Source organism: Coturnix japonica, chromosome 1 (assembly GCF_001577835.2).
Source record: "Coturnix japonica isolate 7356 chromosome 1, Coturnix japonica 2.1, whole genome shotgun sequence".
Taxonomy (NCBI): domain Eukaryota; kingdom Metazoa; phylum Chordata; class Aves; order Galliformes; family Phasianidae; genus Coturnix; species Coturnix japonica.
In genome coordinates, this window is record NC_029516.1 from 67,515,984 (window position 1) to 67,536,685 (window position 20,702).

General features: G+C 42.7%; 1 protein-coding gene across 1 annotated transcript; it reads left to right on the top strand.

The window, feature by feature from the left end:
• Positions 1-407: 407 nt before the first annotated feature.
• On the top strand, positions 408-4,751 carry LOC107318068 (potassium voltage-gated channel subfamily A member 5-like). The gene has a single exon (XM_032446704.1). It carries the CDS (start codon positions 730-732, stop codon positions 2,626-2,628), a length of 1,899 nt encoding a protein of 632 aa, XP_032302595.1. The 5' UTR covers positions 408-729; the 3' UTR covers positions 2,629-4,751.
• The last annotated feature ends 15,951 nt before the right edge of the window (positions 4,752-20,702 follow it).

Here is a 20,702-nt window from a genome sequence, read left to right on the forward strand (position 1 = left end):
TCATATAAAGCTACTTCAATTCATTTTCTTTAATAAAATGCATATATTTTGAAGTGTGTCAGCCTTGGATGTGGGTTTAAGAAATCATTGAAGGCAAAGTATGGTCCCAAATTATAAATGCTAACATTCGGGTAATCCAGTGTAACGTTTGCTATCTGCTGGCCTCAGAAGCACCTTTTGGAACTACATGTTAAGGGCGGGGAAAGGATGGGAGCAAAGCAAAACAGATCCCATCCCTTTCTTTGTTCTCATTAAGCTGTGAAGGCAGGAGGATTCAGCAGGCACCAAGAGGCGCTCTGGATTTCATTTGAGACAATTCCAGCCGGAGACTTCCCCTGCTCAAGGGATGCGTACCCGCTCGGGGTAACACCGTGATTCCCTCCGCTTGGGCACGGAGTGGCTGGGCTGGAGCACGGATGCTGTCGGTCCCACCTGCGGGGCGGGGCGCTGCTGCGGCAGCCCGATGCCGGGGGAAGCTGGCGCCGCCACCGCTGGGGAGAAGGGATCCTCGCTGACGTCAAATCATCAGAATGATCGCTCGTTCATATCCGGGTCCCCGAACGGCTTCCCCAGGCCGCGCTCGGCCGCCGAGCACTGAGGGATAGGCGGGCAGGGCAGGGCAGGGCAGGGCAGGGCCGCCGCCCACCCATCCGGAGGTGGATGGCGGCAGCGAGGCGTCGTGCATAGAATGCCCGCCACCTCAGCGGAGCCCGCCTGCTGCCGCTGCCCATGGAGATCGCGCTGGTGACTCTGGAGAACGGCGGTGGCGGGGCCATCCCGGCCGGCGAGGATGCCACGGCCGGTAACGCCGGCGGTAGCAGCAGGGCTCGGAGACGGCGCGATCTACGCCACACCGCGGGATCCCCGTCTGTTCCGAGACTGAGCGACGGCAAGGAGGGAACCCCACCGGCATCACCGCCGCCGCAGGTCGAAGAGGAGCGGGAGGGGCCCCCGCTTGCCCCTCCAGGAGGCGGCGGGAGGCGCCGCAGCAGCAGCGAGGGCGGCATCAGCGGCCGGGCGGCGTCGGGACCCCAACCGCAACCAAACGCACCGTGCCCCGGGCCGGCTTCGGAAATGGATCCCCCGGAGGAAGGGGGTCACCGCCGGGGCATGGCCATGGCAGCAGGCAGCGAGGAGGAGGAGATGAAGGCAGCGAGCCGGGGTGCAATGCATCATCAGAGGGTGCTAATCAATATCTCTGGGCTGCACTTTGAGACTCAGCTGGGCACCCTCAACCAGTTTCCTGACACACTGTTGGGTGATCCAGCAAAGCGAGGCAGATACTTTGACCCTCTCAGAAATGAATACTTCTTTGATAGGAACCGGCCCAGCTTTGATGGCATCCTGTACTATTACCAGTCTGGGGGCAAGCTCCGCCGGCCTATCAATGTCTCCATTGATGTCTTTGCTGATGAGATCCGCTTCTACCAGCTGGGGAAGGAGGCCATGGAGCGCTTCCGGGAGGATGAGGGTTTCATCAGAGAAGAGGACAAGCCCCTTCCCCACAACGAGTTTCAGCGCCAGGTCTGGCTCATCTTTGAGTACCCTGAGAGTTCCAGCTCAGCCCGGGCCATCGCCATTGTCTCCGTCTTGGTCATCCTTATCTCCATCATCATCTTCTGCCTGGAGACTCTGCCTGAATTCAGGGATGAACGAGAGATACCCATGTTCTTGCCCCCGCAAAGTGGAGGTTTGAATGCCACAGCTGGAGACTCCTCACCCATGCAGTCACTGAGTAGCCTCTCTGACCCATTCTTCATCATTGAGACCACTTGTGTCATCTGGTTCACCTTTGAGCTCCTTGTGCGTTTCTTCACCTGCCCCAGCAAGCCAGAGTTCTCCCGCAACATCATGAACATCATTGACATCGTGGCCATTATCCCCTACTTCATCACGCTGGGCACAGAATTGGCCAATGAACAACAGCAGCCTGGAGGTAGCAGCAGCAATGGGAGTGGAGGCCAGCAACAAGCCATGTCCTTGGCCATCCTCCGAGTCATCCGCTTGGTGCGGGTCTTCCGGATCTTCAAGCTGTCCCGGCACTCCAAGGGGCTGCAGATCCTGGGGCAGACCCTCAAGGCCAGCATGCGGGAGCTGGGTTTGCTCATCTTCTTCCTCTTCATCGGCGTCATCCTCTTCTCCAGCGCTGTCTACTTTGCTGAGGCTGATGACCCTGAGTCTCATTTCTCCAGCATCCCTGATGCTTTCTGGTGGGCTGTGGTGACCATGACCACTGTGGGCTATGGGGACATGCGACCTGTTTCTGTGGGGGGCAAGATCGTGGGGTCCTTGTGTGCCATTGCTGGTGTGCTCACCATTGCCCTGCCTGTCCCTGTTATTGTGTCCAACTTCAACTACTTCTACCACCGAGAGACTGACCATGAAGAGCAAGCTATGCTCAAAGAAGAACACAGTAGTGCTCAGGACAGTGTAACTGGGGTAGATGGAAAGAGAAGATGCAGTAAAAGCTCTCTGGACAAATCTGTTGTGCACTTGGAAAATAATGAAGAGTTCAAAAGCAGTGCCAGCCCTTTAAAGAAAACCAATATCAAAGCTAAAAGTAACGTAGATCTCAGAAAATCACTATATGCCCTCTGTCTGGATAGCAGCAGGGAAACAGACCTGTGAGGAAAGGAGAGAATTGTAGTTAGAGATGCAGCAGAATTTGCTGGTGTCAGAAACTTACTACTATATTATTTTCCTACCAATTTTGTTGTTTTTTTGGTTTGTTTGTTTGTTAGGTTTTTAAATCAGACTATATTTTGTAATTTGATCACTGTCCTGAGCAGTCCTCCGGGAATAAATGTTTTTATGTTCTTTTTCCATGACACAAATGGTCACCTGTTTTTAAAATAGATTCAGTAAACTATTCTCCGTGATGCAGGAGCTGGTAAATTATGAAAATACAAAATCTAATTTTTAGAAACTTTTATTAGCAAATGATGGTTGGTTTGAAATGGTCATTTGTAATCAATACATTTTCTGCAGATTATTAAAGAGCTGGGGGACATGTGCAGAGAATGAGTGAGTTTTGGAGTGTGAGAGAACAATGAGAGTTTTCAGTTTCAAACTGAAAATATTCTAATTTATTTTGTGTCTACATCAATATATTTATCGATGAAATGGGATTTCCTATTACTGAGACATTCCACTCCATTAAAGCACTAGGAATACTGGCAGATCAGCACTTCTAGAGTTTTCCACTTGTGATCACTACAGATCTGGTTGTGTAGTATGAAAAGTGAATTTGGTGCTTTTAACACCAGCACAGAATTTTTTTTACTATCAGTGAGATATTAGTTCCTTGTGAGCCTTAAATTATTAAATAATGTAAATAGGCTTCTTTATAAATAATTTTATCAATCACCTTACAGTTTTAGAATTTCTAAATATTCAGTCTTGTGCTTTCTGTCCTCCCCAAAATAAATACGTGTTTTACAGTTTTATAGTTTTGTTTTTGAGACTAAAATTTAAAAAATAATTTAAAAAATAATTTAAAAAATAATTTAAAAAATAATTTAAAAAAAAAAAAAGAAACCAACTGTCTGCTGTTACTAGATTTGATCCAAGTGCACAAAAGATCAAAACCAGTAGGTAGTGGATAGCTATGACAGTAGTAACACGTGAAAGTAGAATATACACTATGTTTATTCCACACTCCTGGTTACTTTGGCACATAAATCAGTCACCTTCTTGAGTCCATACAATTTATGTACCTAGTTCATTGTTTTTAATTACCATAGACTGAAAACAGATGGCACCAACAGAGTCGGATATGGCATGTCTTGCTACTTAAATAACCATTGTGTGGATTATACCTTGGACTTGGGTGGAAAGTATCACCTTTCGCTGAAACATATCCTTGTTTCTTTTATTTCTAAACCAAATCTTTCCTGTGCAGTGGATTTTACAGTTAAGATATTTTTGAAAGACTAATGACAAATTATCTTCATCCTGTTAATGCAGCACTGTACAACATTCTTGTGAAGACTGACAAAAAGTTGCTTCCTTGAATCAAGGAGATGTGTTACTGCATTTCTTGCAATGGATATCTCTCTTTTTCCCCTCAGTCTCTTGTTTTATTACTGAAGGATGGTTCATGCTTTTATCAGGTGCAATGGCACAGCAAGATTAACAGAAAGAGAAGTCCTTATTATCACCAGCGCTCCAGGTTTGTTTTGATCTAATTTTCTAATGCACTTAAGTAACCATTAAGTCAGGATTATGGTTTATGCAAGTACCTCAGTTATACACACTGTGATAAAATTAAAATCAGCCTCACAGAATAGTCCTTTGACATTTTTAGCCTGGATTGAAATTGTGCCTATTTGTCTCTTACCAGGCAGTTTAATGATAATGGCCAAATTAATGACGTTTTTTCCTTCCTATTCAGTAAAACAGGCATAGTGAGTGCCAAGCAAGTAGAATTTTCTTTGTGTTTAGTATGAAGAACCGTTACACAGACTTTATCACCAAACTGAAACATGGAGAGGGGGAAGAAAAAAGTGGGGAAGAGGTTCAGTCTGAAAATAGAGAACTGGATCTTTCACATTAAACTTTAGATGTTGGGAGCTGCTTTGCTTGTTTATTTAGATGGTGAGTGATGTTATAATACGCAGAGAAACTATCTGAAACTAGATGGACAAAGTACGTAGTCCAGTTGTACTACAGATTCAGTCTGATCTGTTTGCTTTAGTGGGACCATTCTGCATCAAGGTGACATGCATGGAAATAAAGGTGAAAGCACATCAGGTCTGTGTTGAATGGGTCATAAAAGCCCACTGCTGACAGAAAGAAAAGGGCCTGGCCTGCCTCCTTCCTTTCCAGTTTTCTTCCTTCCCTCTGTGCCCATGTGTTTCATGACCTGAACCTGCTTTTGTCCATTTGCAAGTACATGTGCAAATGATGTCTCTTCTTCCAGGAGTCCTTGAGCTCACTATTCTGGCAGATCTGTTTCCTCTTTCATACTTGTTAGGTGATCACCTGCTCCAAGTATGAGAAACACCTAAAGTAAAATACTTCTACTTAGGCAAAGATTTTAGTGACAGCAATAAAGTTTATTTATTATTGCAATAATGGGCACACACCCCCTATTGGCAAGGGAGAAATTGCACACCAGTCAGTAAAACTTTTTCAATTATATACCCAAAATCCAATGCAAGTAGTAATCTCATGGCTCTCATTGGTTGAGCATCTCAGGCTCACAGACTCCTCGAGACTGTGGCTAGGATTCATTTCCATAGAAGGTCAATTACCAACCTCTTGTTTTTAGGTCTGCCTTGTACTTTTCTGCGGACAGAGAAGGGCAATGTTTCCAAAAGTCAGTACATTCATTCTGTCCTGTGCTGGGCTCTACCCACCCTGTATTTATCTTGTGCTTGTCTCAATTCTCCCCATGTCAGAATGCCCCCCTATCTCAGCTTCCTGGGAAAATTAATGTTTACTCTCATGAATTATGAGAGTTATGGTGACAAGTTTGCTGACCTTTTTCTCTTTGCATCAAAAAAGTTTGGATCATCCTGAAGCTCTCTACCACACAGTCCATAACTGCAAGGGCCATACAGTCTAATCCTTCCCTTAAATACAATGGAAGATCCACCTCACCTGTACTGCCTGTCATGGTCCTGAACAAGCAATAGCCCTCTATCCCAATACTCAAGTTTTAAAGACTTACCTCACCAAGTCTTGCTAATACAAATGATATCCTAGTGGTGGGAAAGGCTCAGTACCTCCATTTCCATTTGTTTCTCCTACTGCTTGTGATGGTATACAACCATCTCATATATGCTCCTGAACCCACAGCATTCCCTTCTCCTACAGATGCTCCTATTAGCCTTGCCACTCTCAGATGGTGCTGTACCATCCCTTGGTTTAACCTCAGTGTTCCCTACTGGTACCTCTTGCCTCCAGAAATCCCAGCTTAAAGCCCTCTCAGTTAACCTTGCCAGTTCATAGGCCAAAAAACCTTTCCCCATAGAGATAAGTAGGTCTCACCAGGCCCCAGCACACCTCTGGTCTCAAAGACTCCTCCTTGAATATAAACTCCAGTATTCTGGCAGAGGCACCAGTCCTAGAGACAGGTATTGATGATCTGGACTCAACTATAAGGGATCTGTTGCAAGCAGAGCCTCAAGATCTAATTTAGAATTTCTACATTCCTGATCAACCTCTGTTGATTCAGAAGTTTGGTCATTGTTGATTGGTCATTGTTGACTGAAATACTACAGACCTGTCCTATTGGAAAATGTAAAGTTGTTTTTATCCCTGTCAATATACTGAGTTGTTGTTTTAACTTCTCAATATGGTCTTACAACAACTGGCTTTCATTTTTTAAATGACCGGCCCTTATTTTAGCCTGGTTTAAAGCATTTAATGGAGACCGTGCCACTGCAGAGGCAACTAACTGTTGTTCTTTTGTAATTAGTATATCTCTGCTTAGCCCCTGAAAATAGTCCACTGTACAATATGGGAGATATTTCCCATAACACATAGGGGACTCTATTTTTCAATGATGGTTGCTAGTTCACAATACAGAGACCCTGGGATCCTGGGATCTGCCTTGGAATCATTTTGTCAAGGAGAGTAACTTTCCCTCCCCCCCACCCCCAACCCATTTATAGAGACTCCAGAGAAATGCCACTATATATATTACATTATATATTCCGCCTGGCTGACCAAGTATAAAAACCTACAAGCAACCAGATGTAAAATCAACAAGTATACAGAGAAGTTAGGCTGGTCTTTAGAGAGCATATAGCAGGAAAGATTATCACATTGGGAAAGGATAATCAGAAATAAATGGAAAATGCTCACCAGTGTTGTATGCTTGCAAGAAAACTCCAAGAGGAGTAATCTCCAGAAAGCAACATTTCCCTGGTGGCAGTCAGCCCTGAAGTGAGGTCTAGGAGAGGTGGAGCCAGGCTTCACCCCTCCTGGTCACACAGGTGAACTGCCTACACCTGTGCAGGTTGACTCATTGTGCAACTCAGGTGGGCAATCAGAGGTTCAGGCCATGATTCAGCAGTTCCCATACAATACTTGTATCAAAAAATGTTACTGGGCAATGATTGGAGTGCTTTGAGAAGACCTGCCAATCAGGAAAGTTGACATTAAGAAAAAAAATATATATATATATAAAAAATGAACAGTCTCTTACGATCATATAATTGAGATATTATGTCATATTATATATTCAAGTATTAGAAGCCTAATTATCCTTCCTTTCTTCAACCCAGCACAAATATTGTCTATAGAAGAATATGTAGTAGATAGCAATTTTTCTTGGACCAGTTTGATATACCGTGAAGTAGAGGTGGTTGAACTACAAAACAGATTTCACCAGGTAGCTGATTCCAGAGGCAGATACTAAACTTTCTGGGATACTGATCATTTTTTACATGGAAAAGAGGAAATGGAAGCTAGCAAAGGCCTGATACTGTCCCCTTGTAGTCCTTTGTGTTGTATTTATTGGGGGAATTTGAAGGTTGAAAAGGGCTTGCTGGCTACAGAAGTCAATGCCTTCAATTTTCCCCATCATTTGGAACAAGAGGTTATCTTCTGGCTTTTGGCCCTTTCTGCTTTCTCCTTTCACCCACAATGGGCAATAAGGAAGGGGTCAGATTATTTGGGAAAGGACAGCTGGAGGGTTAACTTTAGGCCATAGACAAGCACATGTGCCTTTGAGTATAAGATCTGAAGAGCCACAACTTATTTTCTGCTCTGTGGCCAGTGGTTTAGGGCCATTTCCTCTGCTGGGGTCAGCATACTACTTTGTTCAGAGGACTGAACTGATCTGCAGCCTCTCTCTCCCTAAGATTGGGAGGCAGCAGTGTTTATGGAGTGTGGCCACAGCGCTACTGGTTTGAGGCTCGTTGCTGTTCTCTCTGTTGCAAGGCTGCAGAGCATCCCCTTGCTGAGAAGCAGATGCCAGAGAGCTGTGGAGACACGGAGCACAGGCTGTGCAGGATTAGGTGTGGGTGAGAAATGCACAAGATGCCTTATGGTCTTGGAGAGAGGCTGGTCAGGCATAAATACCAGACATATTATGCTATGGGATGTGGGAGCTGGAGAGGTTTCGGTGGAAGTGGAAAGGAGGAATGGACACAGGCCTTCAATAAAAGGGATAAAGGTATCAGGTATGCTTTAAGAAAATGCATAGCAGACATGAGGTTTTAGACTATTGGAGAAAAACTAGTAGTACTGATGCATTCATTAGTCATACTGCGTGTAGTAGAGGACATCTGCGAGCCGTTCGGATAACTTTGTAGCATGCTGGGTGGAAGGGCCCCCTCCACCCTCGTCCCCACTCCCCGCCCACGTTGTCTGGGACTGCCGTGGGCCACCGGCGCCACCTGCTGGCTTCGCTTCGCCCAGCGCAGTGCCTGTAACTCGAGAAATTTTAGAGAAAACCTCGTCAGACAAAATTTCCATAGCTGCAAGAGTGCTTTGTAACGGGGCTCATGTTGCTGGCATTTCTTCCTTCTATCCCTGTGAGTAGATTGGTGATAGAATATTGGTAACAATAGACTGTAACAAAATATTGGTGAGAAAGTTCAACCTCTACTGCCATGCTATCAACATCTTGTTTTAATTTTTACTATTATTTTGTTAAAAAAAAAAAAAAAAGAAGGCTGTGTTTCATATTGGGAAATAGTTGTTCACATATGTATGTACTGCCAAAAAGCAATGAAATGAAAAAAGGTGTAATTGTAAAGCAAGGGATCGTTTTCTCATTCCATTTGAAAATTTACAGGTAATTTATTTATATCAAATGAAAATAGAATTACTATTACAAATAATAATAATAATAATAAAAACAAAAACAAACAAACAAACAAAAAATCACTGAAAAACTGCAGCAATCTTGAAACCTACTTTCAAATTCTTTTACCAAAATGGAAAGCAAGACTGCATATTATCTACTATTCAGAGAACTGTGTATAGACAGAGTATCAAAATGCATAAAATAATTTTCCATAACTTCAGTTAGCAGTCTTCTGCACTCATCCTGTGTCCTGGTTTCAGCCCAGACAGCATTAATATTTGGTTGATCATGAACGCTCATGTTTGGTTGATCGTGAGTGATGACTTCATGCCCTTCCAGACTGACCACAGGGAAGAGCTGTCACCATGGTGGTAAGGTTGTGGGCCACAGTATGATTTGTGGTGGGCTGCATACATCTGGAGGGCCATAGGTTGAACATGTTCATGTTAAGCAAAGTTGCACAATCCAATGCCTTTGCCAGAATTGTCTTTTCATTTGGAACTTGAAATATGTAGTTGAACCTGATGATCTTCAAGGTCTTTTCCAACCTGGGTAATTCTATGATTCTATGAAATTTGTCTTTTTTTTTTTCATTTGACTTTAAACAAAAGCAAACAAAAAATATGTGTAGATCCAGAATGATGTATGAAAATGATGAGTGATATAGGTTTAGAAATAGCTTAAATAGTGAAAGTTAGCCATTGGCAGATAATTGGTACAGTGTTTTTTTGGTGTGGTAGATGTTTACAAATGGATTTTGATCTCCCAGGCTAAGGCCTTGCCAAGTTGACAACAGTCTAAATATGATTGGTTGGTGGATAGAATAGGATAGGATAGGATAGGATAGGATAGGATAGGATAGGATAGGATAGGATAGGATAGGATAGGATAGGATAGGATAGGATAGGACAGAACAAAATAGTTCATTTGGAAGGAATCTACAAAGATTGTAAAACTCAACTACCTGACCACTTCAGGGCTAACCAACACTTAACCAAGTAGATAAATAAGCATGGAGCATCAACCACATCTTGATGAAACCTATTCCAGTGTTTGACCACTCTCAAGGTAAATAAATATGCAGTTTGAGTCTCTCCTGATACAGCTTTGTGCTGCTCCCACACATTTTTTCATTTATAATCAGGGAGATAAGAATATCAACTTCTTCATTTTCTTTCCTTAGGTTGTAAAGTTGTAGAGAGTTGTAGAGAGTGATGACATCAAGCAATGAGGACGACAAGTAGCTGTCAATGCTTTATAGGCCAGTTTGGACCTGGTCCATGACTAATGGAGCACAGGGACCCGTGGATCCACACCCTGGAAAAAGTAAAGGGGGAAAGGGTAGGTAGATGGGCCTAAAAACAAAACGGCAGTAATGACCTGAGGAGGAAAGCTAATTTGCTAGAAAAGATATCAGAATCCAAGAAAAAATAATATAATACAAAACAATTGGAATTGAAGATAATAAATCAAATAAAATGAGACAGTGTCAAAAACCAAAGGTCTTACTCTAATGCTGAAAGCAAGATGTCTAGCTGAGCTGAGCAGAAAGGCAAAATAAAGAGTGTTTTGTGATCTTTGAACAGTTTTAATCTTTCCTTCTGAACAGAAAACAGAAACAGAACAACACAACGTCCTCTGGGGTATGTAGCTCTTCTCTTCTATCGACGATCCACAGAACTGAAACATTAACTCTTTAACTCCCCATGCACTAAAGGATGTTATGATGTGGAATACCAAGAACAAAATCATAAAACCATGACATTATTAAAAAACCATAATTAATTAGATGAATGTCTAATTTCTGTTTCATGTGGAGAGTCTCTGGTATTTCGTAGTCTAAAGAATGTGTAGTTGAGTGGGCCAGTGCAGCCTAAAATAGTCTATAGTAATTAATCCTATGTATGATGTTGCATTATATGGAACAATGAAGTATGTATGCCTGACTTATGTCTGTTGTTCAGTCCTTTTTTTTCTGCTGCTGGTGGAAGTTTCATTAATGAGAACAAATAGGAGTCAGTGACTTGGATGATAGGAAGGGAAGCTCGTTGAGACACTGCTGGCTCTGACTATATCCTGTGATACAGACTTTTAAGTGCTTTGTGATAAATCTGCCTCTTTTCTGTCATATGCTTGTTTTATCTGTGGCTGTGGCACAGGTTACTGATACTGTATTTCTGAAGGCTGCAGGAATTTCAAGTATGTACTGAAGTGTTGCATATGGATCACCTAAGTTTCAGTTTAGTGACAAATTTCAGTACTACCACACAGAGTAGATATTCAGAGACTATCTTGTTGCCTGTTCCGTGGAAATCTTGTCTTCTGTGTGTGACTCAGACTGTCCCAGAAGTGATAAGGAACTAACCGTATATAGTAAGAAGAAACTTAAAGGAACTGATATTAGTGAATTCTATGGGGTGTAATTAGTCTGCTAGTAGCAAATAGCACTGTTTTTCCTGTTTTGGAAAAAAGCAGCAGTGAGAAGCAATGGAATGACAGAGCTTTATTTTGTCAGTGTACTCATAGAATGGCAAGCATGCTCAAGGACATGATTTAGTGCTGGGTTGTTAGGGTAGTATGGTTGGGTTACAGTTGGATGTGATGATCTTTAAGGTCTTTTCCAACCAGAGCAATTATATGATTCTATGATTCTAAGTCATCCTGACCTGCAGACATCAGCCAAGAGCCAGTATTTTTGGTCACTCAACCACACAAGTTCTTTTATTGAGGCTATCATGGTCTCAGGCAGGTGCTGCTGAACAACCTTTGAGACAATAGTCCTTTCAGCTTCTCGCAGCAGTCAGATGTACTGACCCTGGCAAAGCAGCAAGCAAAGACTGCATGTGCTGCAGGCCATTGTGAAACTTCCCCATGTGTGAACCTTTCCACATATGTGCTGATGTTTTTATTTTCAGGCCAGGGAACAACTCTCTGCCATCTGGGTAGCTCTCATCCCAGTGAGTGCTGGTCAGTGGTGATAACTCTGCAGATCTGCAATGGTCCAGAAATCCCTTATGCATAAGTAATTGGTAACTGCCAGAAGTCAGGAATGTTTCAGTATCCTTGAGATTCTCCTTTGATTTTTCCTCTGCAAACATTTAGTTTTATCTCTGTTTCGTTTTGAGGATGCCAGTGAAGTCAATGCATTCCTGAGTCCTGGAAGTCAGATAATGATGTTAAGAATCCTATTTTTGCTTTCTGAACTTGTAGGACAGGCACAGACTATCTGAGATGGCTCTAGTTCATATTGTCCCTGATTATCGCGTCTGTGCACTAGATAGGAAAACTCTTCCTCTTGACCAGTTTTCCTAATCTTATTTTGTTCTCTCTTTTTCTGGATTTAAGCCTCTCAATTATGATTAGTAATGCAAATGGCAGAATGTTGTAGTCAGTCTCCTCTTAGGCTTCCTTTGTTCTGAGGGAGTATAACAGGAGTGATAAAAAACTACTGCTGTAGCTACATCTATTTGTAGACAAAGTTACTACTTGTCCTTTTGCAGTTCAGAAAATAAAACGTGTATGGAGGATTTCCCAGTGGTAGCAGAAGGAGAAAGTCAGTTGAATCTATGCCATGAAGAAGTAACAGAGTGCAGCTGAAAAAAAAATTAGAGTTGCAGCATCAGTTCCTGTTCACTTACTGCTTCTTCCTGCTGCGAAGTGTCTGCTGAATTTGTGGAAGTGATTAGGAATATCACAGTAATTTACAAGTTTTTTTCCTGCATCCCTGCTGCAGTGTGGGCATGGCTTGTGAGCCTGTTACATTTAAGAAGGCCAAGTATTTCCTTGAAATGACTTTCCTTTGTGCTCACATATCCCTTCAAGAGGGAGACTATGCCAGGCTCCTCATGTCTTTTAAATACTGTACGCTTAAAAGTAGGTGGATCTGGATCTGGATTTTCTGAGAAATGATTCAAAGCTTGTAGTGACTAAAAGATTTTCCCCCATTGGCTTCACAAATCTAGGCAAGTCTGCAGCTTTACTCCATGGGATCTTCACTGTCTGTAGCAAGAGTAGCAAAACTAGGATGGCAGTAAGGGCGTGCTGAGATCTTGTCCTGTTTGCTGGCACTGCTTGGTGTCTTTTGCTATCAATCTCCTTTTGAGGTAACACGCAATCTTAAACACTCAGTGTCTGGATGTTTATAGTATCTGTGCCTTCTAGATATATTGGATTGCTTTTATTGTTATTAAAATTATAATAATCAGTTCCAACAGGAAGCTGACCAGATGTCCTCATTTAATCAGAACAGCTTCTTTTTTTTCCTCTTTTTTTTTTTTTTTTTTAATATTAACATCCAGTTCAAATGCTTTTCAGAGCAGACTCATTAATGTGTTTTCATTGCAGTGAGATTCCTGACAGCTGTAAAGAAATGCTTTTTGATAATCATGTCTGATTCTTTCATCAGGAGTAAAATACGACTCATTACTAGGAAATACTGGTTAATGTTCAGAACTTTTGTTAATAAGCAAAGGATGTGACTTTCTGTTTGCAAGGGAATATTTCAGTTTCATCCCTAGCATAGAATATTTTCAAGAGAGTTCATTCTAAATGTATTTTTTGGATTATCTTTGATTTAATTTGTACACTGTTATCTCAGACTATAGGAGGAAGTTGGGATATTGTTTGGCAGAACGTGTAAAGGAGAGAAAATACATATTCTAGAGGACTGGAGAGAGAGCAAGGAGCTGATTTGCTTGGCATTACTGGAAGCAAGTTTTACATAAGAATTATATCCACTGCTGAAAACAAGACTCATCCACAGACTGCATAGCATGAATACTGTTTTCTTGTCTCTGATGACTATGAGCAACACGTTTAAATTAGGAAGATGCTTGAAGTTCTTTCTGTTCCATTCATAAGAAGACTCTGCTATACTGTATAATTGCTTTGATATTATTTTATAATATCTGGCTTATTTCTTTTCACTGGACTGGAAGAAGCTACTTTGGATAAACTGTATATTCCACTTTTTGTGGGGTTTTAATTGAATTAGAGTATGCAATATAAGTTCTTCAGAATGAAAGACTTTGCAAAAGTTGTCGCATTAAGGGCTTTGGGTACTATGGCTTGGGACACAGCTTGGGAATGCTGATGGCAGATGGAAGCCAACTGACTAGAAGGGCCACAAATATTCTAGGGAGCAAGCTGGCTGGGCTGATTAGCAGAGCTTTAAATTAGATATGTCAGGGAAGGGGGTGTACTGGGTGACAGAGAAGAGCATGGGAATGCTGTCACCTTGGGAGGTGGTAGGGAAAAACCCCAGACTTGTCCTGGAGGTATTAGGGAGGGCTCCTCCAGAGAAGGCAACAAGGCCTATAGCTGAGCTGAAGTGCCTCTATACCAATGCAAGTAGCATGGGAATAAAAACAGAAGATTGAAACTATGGTGTAATTAGGAAAGTATGACCTAATTGCTATCACAGAAACATGGTGGGATGAATCCCACAATTGGAATACTCTGATTGAGGGCTACAGGCTTTTCAGAAGGGATAGACAGGGTAGGAGGGGTGGGGGAGTTGCCCTCTATGTTAGGAAGTGGATAGATTGTGAAGAGCTGTGTCTGAGAAACAGCCATGATCAGGTTGAGAGCTTGTGGGATAAAATCAAGGATCAGTTCAGTTAAGGTCACCTAGTGTTTGGGGTCTGCTACCTGATCAAGGGGAGCTGGTTGATGAGGCCTTCTTGCTTCAGCTGCCGGAAGTGTTGTGCTCACAGCACCTTGTTCTGATGGGGAATTTCAACTACCCGGATATCTGCTGGCCCAGTGGGTGACAGACAATCCAGAAGATTCCCAGAGGATAACTTCCTAGTCCAAGTACTAGGTGGACTGATCTGAGGTGAAGTCCTACTGGACCTGGTGCTCATCAATGCGGAGGAGAGCATTAGAGAGGCTAGGATTGGAGGCAGCCTGGGCTGTAGTGACCATGTCCTGGTGGAGCTGGTGATCTTGAGGATTGCAGGCCCAACAAAAAGAAGAGTCAGGACCCTGAACTTCAGGAGAGCAAACTTCTGGCTGCTCAAGGAACTGCTGGATGGGATCCCCTGGGAAACTGTCCTTCAAAGCATAGGTACTGAACAGAGCTGACAGTTCTTTAAGGACATCCCTCTGAGAGTGCTATAGCTCTCCATCCTCCAGCAGAAGAAGTCAAGCAGGAGAGGCAGTTAACCAGCATGGCTGAGAAAGAACCTGCAGCTTAAATTGAGGGAAAAGAGAGAAGTGGACAGAAACTGGAAGCAAGGTTTTTTAGCCTGGGAGGAATACAGGGCTGATGTCCATGTGTGTAGAGATAGGATTAAGAAAGCCAAGTCACAGAGCTGAACTTGGCAAGGAATATGAAAGATAATGAGAAGGGACTCTACAGATACATAGGCAGGAGGAGACAGGCCAAGTAGAGTGTTCTCTCTATGATAAAAGCTAATGGAGAGCTGGCTTCCTCAGGTGTGGAAAAAGCCAAAGTACTCAATGAGTGCTTTGTCTCAGTCTTTGCTGGTGGTCAGGCTCCCATTGTCTGCTGGGACCCTGAACCTCTAGGTATGGATGAGAGGAGTGGATTCTGTCCCACTGTAACAGTGGAACAAGTCCAAGACCTCCTCATGAAACTGAATATATATAAGTCCATGGGACTGGATTATATGCATCCCAGCATTCTGAAAGAAATGGCTGATGTGGCTGCTGATTCACTTTCCACCATATTTGAAAAATCATGGCTGTCAGATGAAATACCTGGTGACTGCAAAAAGGAAAACATTATTCCTATTTTTAAGAAAGGGAGAAAGGAAGACCTGGGGAACTACAAGCTGGTGAGTCTCACCTCTGTGCCTGGGAAGACCACCAAGATGTCACCCCTACAGGCCTTCCCCCTGATCCTTACCCACAGGCACTCAACTTTATCATTCCCAACCCCAAGCTCTTCAACATCAGAACAGTCCTTCCTCATCTATCCCTTCTGAAGGGCTTGTAACTATCCATCACAGAACTCCAGTCATGGGAATTGTCCCACCATGTACCAGTAATAGCAACTAGGTCATGGTTTGTCAGATGCACAGTTGCTTCCAGCTCCTCTTGCTTGTTGACCAAGCTGCGTGCGTTGGTGTAGATGCACTTCAGCTGAGGCATCTGCCTCTCTCCCAGCTCAAGCAGCATTCCCCTAGGCTCATCTCTGGTGAGCCCTGTTTTGTCCCCTCCCCCATCATAGCTAGTTTAAAGCTCTTTCGATAAGCCCCGCTATCTTCTGTGCTAGGATTCGTTTCCCCCTTTGAGATAGTTGGATTCCATTCATGGATAACAGGCCAGTGGCCAAGTAAACTGCCCTGTGATCAAAGAACCCAAAGTTTCTGGCTCAACACCAGCCTCTGATCCAATTATTCATTGCTTGTGCTTTCCAAGACTGCTCCACGTCCCTCACTGGCCCTGAAGGTATAGAACAAACAGTCACTTGAGCTCCCACTCCTTGAACTAAACACCCTAAACCCCTGAAATCTCTTTTCATAGTTTGTAGGCTTCTCTGAGCAATTTCATCACTGCCCACCTGAACTATGAGTTCAGTAATGAGAAAGTAATCAGTGGGACTAACCAGCTTTGGGAGTTTCCTGGTTATGTCCCTGACCCAGGCCCCAGGAAGGCAGCAGACTTCCTGACAACTGGGGTCCAGTCTGCAAATGGGGCCCTCTATTCCTCTGAGAAGGGAGTCACCCACCACGGCCACCCTTCTTTCTTTCATGGCAGAGGAAGTCACAAGGCTTGGTAGTGACTGCCTTGCATTAGGTTTCCTCCTAGGCAGATCCTCCATTGCCTCCCCATTCTTATCTCCTTCAGATTTCAGAGTGTCAAACCTGTTGCTTAGATGGATCAGGGGTCGAGGGCTAGGCAGGCATGGGGGGGCTCCTGTGATGTTGAGTTGGGACTCTCTTCCAACCCTTCTCATCAGTCAGGTCTGTCTGACTGTGACAGGGCAGGGAGTCAACCACTTTTCTGGGGGTATCTGCCTGGCAGCCTTCCCTCAGATACACTAACGAGTCACCTTCAGGCAAGTCAGTGAGTCAGGTTGCACTGAAATTAATGCTTTCTATTTATTTCCATGGAAATTAAAACAGATAAAATGAGCAAAGTAATACTGTTTGATAGAACAAATTCTCAGCTACAAAACAGTATTTTTCAACATAGTACTCACCACTAGTCCTGCACTTTTGCCAATAACAGACAAGAACCTACATGCCACACTCATGAAAATCTGTACCAGCAGAGGTGACCCATTGTCACTGTCACCACAGCTGAAACACACCACTTCACTGTGCTAACATTCACTGTTTGGTCTCCATAAATGCTCAGCAAGTGTCAATGTATGCCAATGAGTGCCTTTTTTTTTTTTTTTTTCCCCCTCACCACATTAAGGAATTCAATGAACACAGTTTTCTTTCACATTCACTTCAATGTCAGATGTCAGTTTGTCAGACTACCCTTTTGCTGCCATCTGTCACATGGCAGCAAAATGTAATGGAATATTGCTGGGAAAGTTCAACCCCTACTGCCATACCACCACCATCTGTCTCTGACAAAGTGTTCCAACATCATAAAATAGGAGGCATTACTTTCAGAGCAGCCCTTGTAAAATATACAATATAGTTACTGTATATAAATAACAAAAAATATTTTAACATTTTCATTAAAAGTAAAACATAAAGCTAGTGGAATATTTGATCTTGCTTTTTAGAAACTGATGCATCAGTGTCTGTTTTGATGGAATTGACTGCAGTTCTTAGTTAATTCTCAAGATTTTGTGGAGATTTTTGATGAAATTTTACCTTTATGTTCTTCACTTTTGACAACATTTGTTCACTAATGTGTATACTGCTTAAAAATGACAGAATTAATTAAGGCAGGATGGTGAAGCAAGGGAATGTTTTTTCTAGTGAGACAGTTTATAAAAGTCTTGTAAAGAAAAATGATCAAATTTTTTATCTGAGTTATATTTCTGATTGCATTTCTATTCATTCCATTTGGAAATCTGTAGGTAATGTTTCCATCAACTGAAAATTGATTTGCTTATATACCAAGCCACTAATGATTCTTTTGCAATCTTGAAACCTGTTCTCAGAATCCTTTTTCAAAGCAGAAAGCTAGGCTGCATATTTTTTGCTATCAATTGACTGGTTTAGCACATATATCAAAATGCATAAAAGTATTTGCTGTAACTTGAGTTAGCACTGCACCCGTTCTGTGTCCTGGTTTCAGCTCAGACAGTACTAATTGCACATCAATATTTGATGGTGATCAAGCAATGGGCATACAGCTGGGTCTGTTTTGGGCCACACAGCAGGGAAGAGGCTCTGCCATGATGGAGTAGGGTGTCAAGCCACAGAAAGCTCGCAGGCCAAGAACTGGATATTCATACCTTATGCAGTACTATGCAACATATTTGTAAAACCTTGTTTACTTTTGAGCTGTTTCAGTTCACAGAATAATTTTTTTTGCCAATCATTTACATAATGTTTGAATCACTTTTTTTTTTTTTTTTTTTTCCAAATGCAAAATAAGAAGTCTGTAAAGTACTTAGTAACTTGCTGAGGTCTTGATACTTGCTCAGGTTTACTTTTCAGGCTTACTAATTTACTAGTGCTAGTTTTTGGAGGCTCTCCTCCAGTAACATTCAGGAAGAAGCCACCATTTTCTGATTAAAGTTGTGGGTGAGAATAATGGAATTTTAATGTAAAACTAACTTTCAATATGTACACAGGACCAAAGATGTTTGTAACACTTGAATGCTTTTTTCTGATGCAGAGCTGATCCTTTTGAACTCCTGCCAGCATTGTTGGTCATGCTTCTGACATGCCTCCTAGTTGATTCCATGGAAATTTCCTTGCATTTTGTACATAATGCCTACTCTCAGATGGTGTTTCATATTGCCATGACTTCAGCTTTCCTGTTTGGAAATACTAGCATGCCTGCTGGTCAGTCTTATATGCTCTGATGGCTCAATAATGATGTTCTCTGACTGGTGTGGGATTTCCTACTGCACCAGCAAAGGTGTTGCCACTGCTGAAACACATCACCTACCTCCTCTCTGTGTTAATGTCTGAAAACTTTTAGCAAACGTTGATCAGTGTCAATGGGTGCCATTTTTTTTTCCCCATATGGAGAATTCAACAGCACACTTTTGCTGCTGTTGTGGTTTTGTGATTTCTGTTGTTGGTACTCAACATCAGAACACCATGCAGAACAGTGGCAGTTAGAGAGTTAACATTCCAGTTCTGTGTTACTGCCATTTTGAGTTCCTGGAGGGGAATGGGGGCATCCCTGGAGAACTTGGAGCAAAGAGGAAGCAGGGTGGAGCTCAGAACAGGACCCTAGCTACTCTTGCTCTGGCCATCTCAGCTCACTGTGGAGAAAAGCACGTGCTTCCCTCACACTGTCATGGTTTGACTCGTACTTTGGGTACTCTTGTCTCTCTCGTTTTGTTTGATTTGGTTACATTTAGTAAATTACCATTCCTCCTCAGATCATTACCATTGTGTTTTCTCTTTGTTAGAACTATATGCTGGCTCTCTGCCCTTCCCCTTCTCCCAAACTGCATGGTCTGGGGCCGGCAAGGTCATGTGACTTCTTTTCTTCCCCCCCCTTCTCCTTTACTCTTTTGTCTTTTTTTGNTTTGAGTTCCTGGAGGGGAATGGGGGCATCCCTGGAGAACTTGGAGCAAAGAGGAAGCAGGGTGGAGCTCAGAACAGGACCCTAGCTACTCTTGCCTTTACTCTTTTGTCTTTTTTTTTTTTTTCCTCTATATATATATATTTTTTTTTCTCTTTTCCCAGGGTCTGTGCCCCCCTGTCATGGACTTAGATCTAGGGATAACCCCATGACAGCTGCATATGCACTTCCATGTCAGATACCATTTTCTCAGACTGCCCCTATGCTGCCATCTGTTACATGGCAACAAAATAGAATAGTAAGTTGGTTGAACTTTCCCACCTTTATTGCCATATCACTGACACCTGTCTCTTACATAGGCCAACATAAGAAAATAGGAGGCATTATTTTCAGAGCATGATGGCACAGGGTAGAGGGCAGACCATAGTACAAGCTATATCAGTCTACATGCATGTTTAAATGTGCCCTCTAAAAAGTATCACTAGGGGCATTATTACTTATTGACCCTTGAGAAACAGCAAACCGTGTTGGTGGTGGTTGCGACAGGCGGTGCCAGCAGGGCCTTCCCTGCTTCAAAGTGCACCTTTCCTCTCTCACCCATCACAGATTCTCTCCTGCTTTCGGGGTCCAAAGGGTTTTTTCCATTTGTACACCATATCCACGTGACCAGTGTGTGTGATACAGAGCCCAAGTGGAACACCTGCTTGGAAAATGAAATCAACTCTCCCATTCAGTTCTATGAGCGTGCGCCTTCCTCTCAAGTGATGCGTGGTCATATTTGAAAAATCCAAATTAGTTGGATATAAGAGAGGTATTCATTCTGTGATACAGGGTCATCCCTTTGCCTGGGATTCCTTTCCAGGTTTTGTCTTTGCAAATTAAGAAAAGCTAATTAATAGGCTAATAACATCATGAGTGAGCAGTACTAACATACTAAAAGAGCTATTCCCATAGATTACAGCACTGATTACATCAAATCCTGTCTTTAATACACATTTGATCTATTACTAAAATAGAAGAAGCACACAACAACCTGGATAATGCCTAAAATTCTAATTCTTGAGACTGCATTGGTAACACAGAAAATCACACACTATGTCAAACCATTACTAATATTATTTATAACACCGCAAGTTACAAAGCAATTCCACTAGGAAAGAAACACACAAACACAGTTACTATAAAGGCTGGATGCTATTTTCTGCCTTGAGATGAGACCAAACACATCATGCTGGAACCCTCGTAGGGCCAGTCCCTGTGGAAATACAAGCATATTCTCGACCCCAAGTTGTCAGTG

Coding starts and splice junctions, on each gene's coding strand:
- LOC107318068 (XM_032446704.1), top strand. CDS start 730: ATGGAGATCGCGCTGGTGACTCTGGAGAACGGCGGTGGCGGGGCCATC.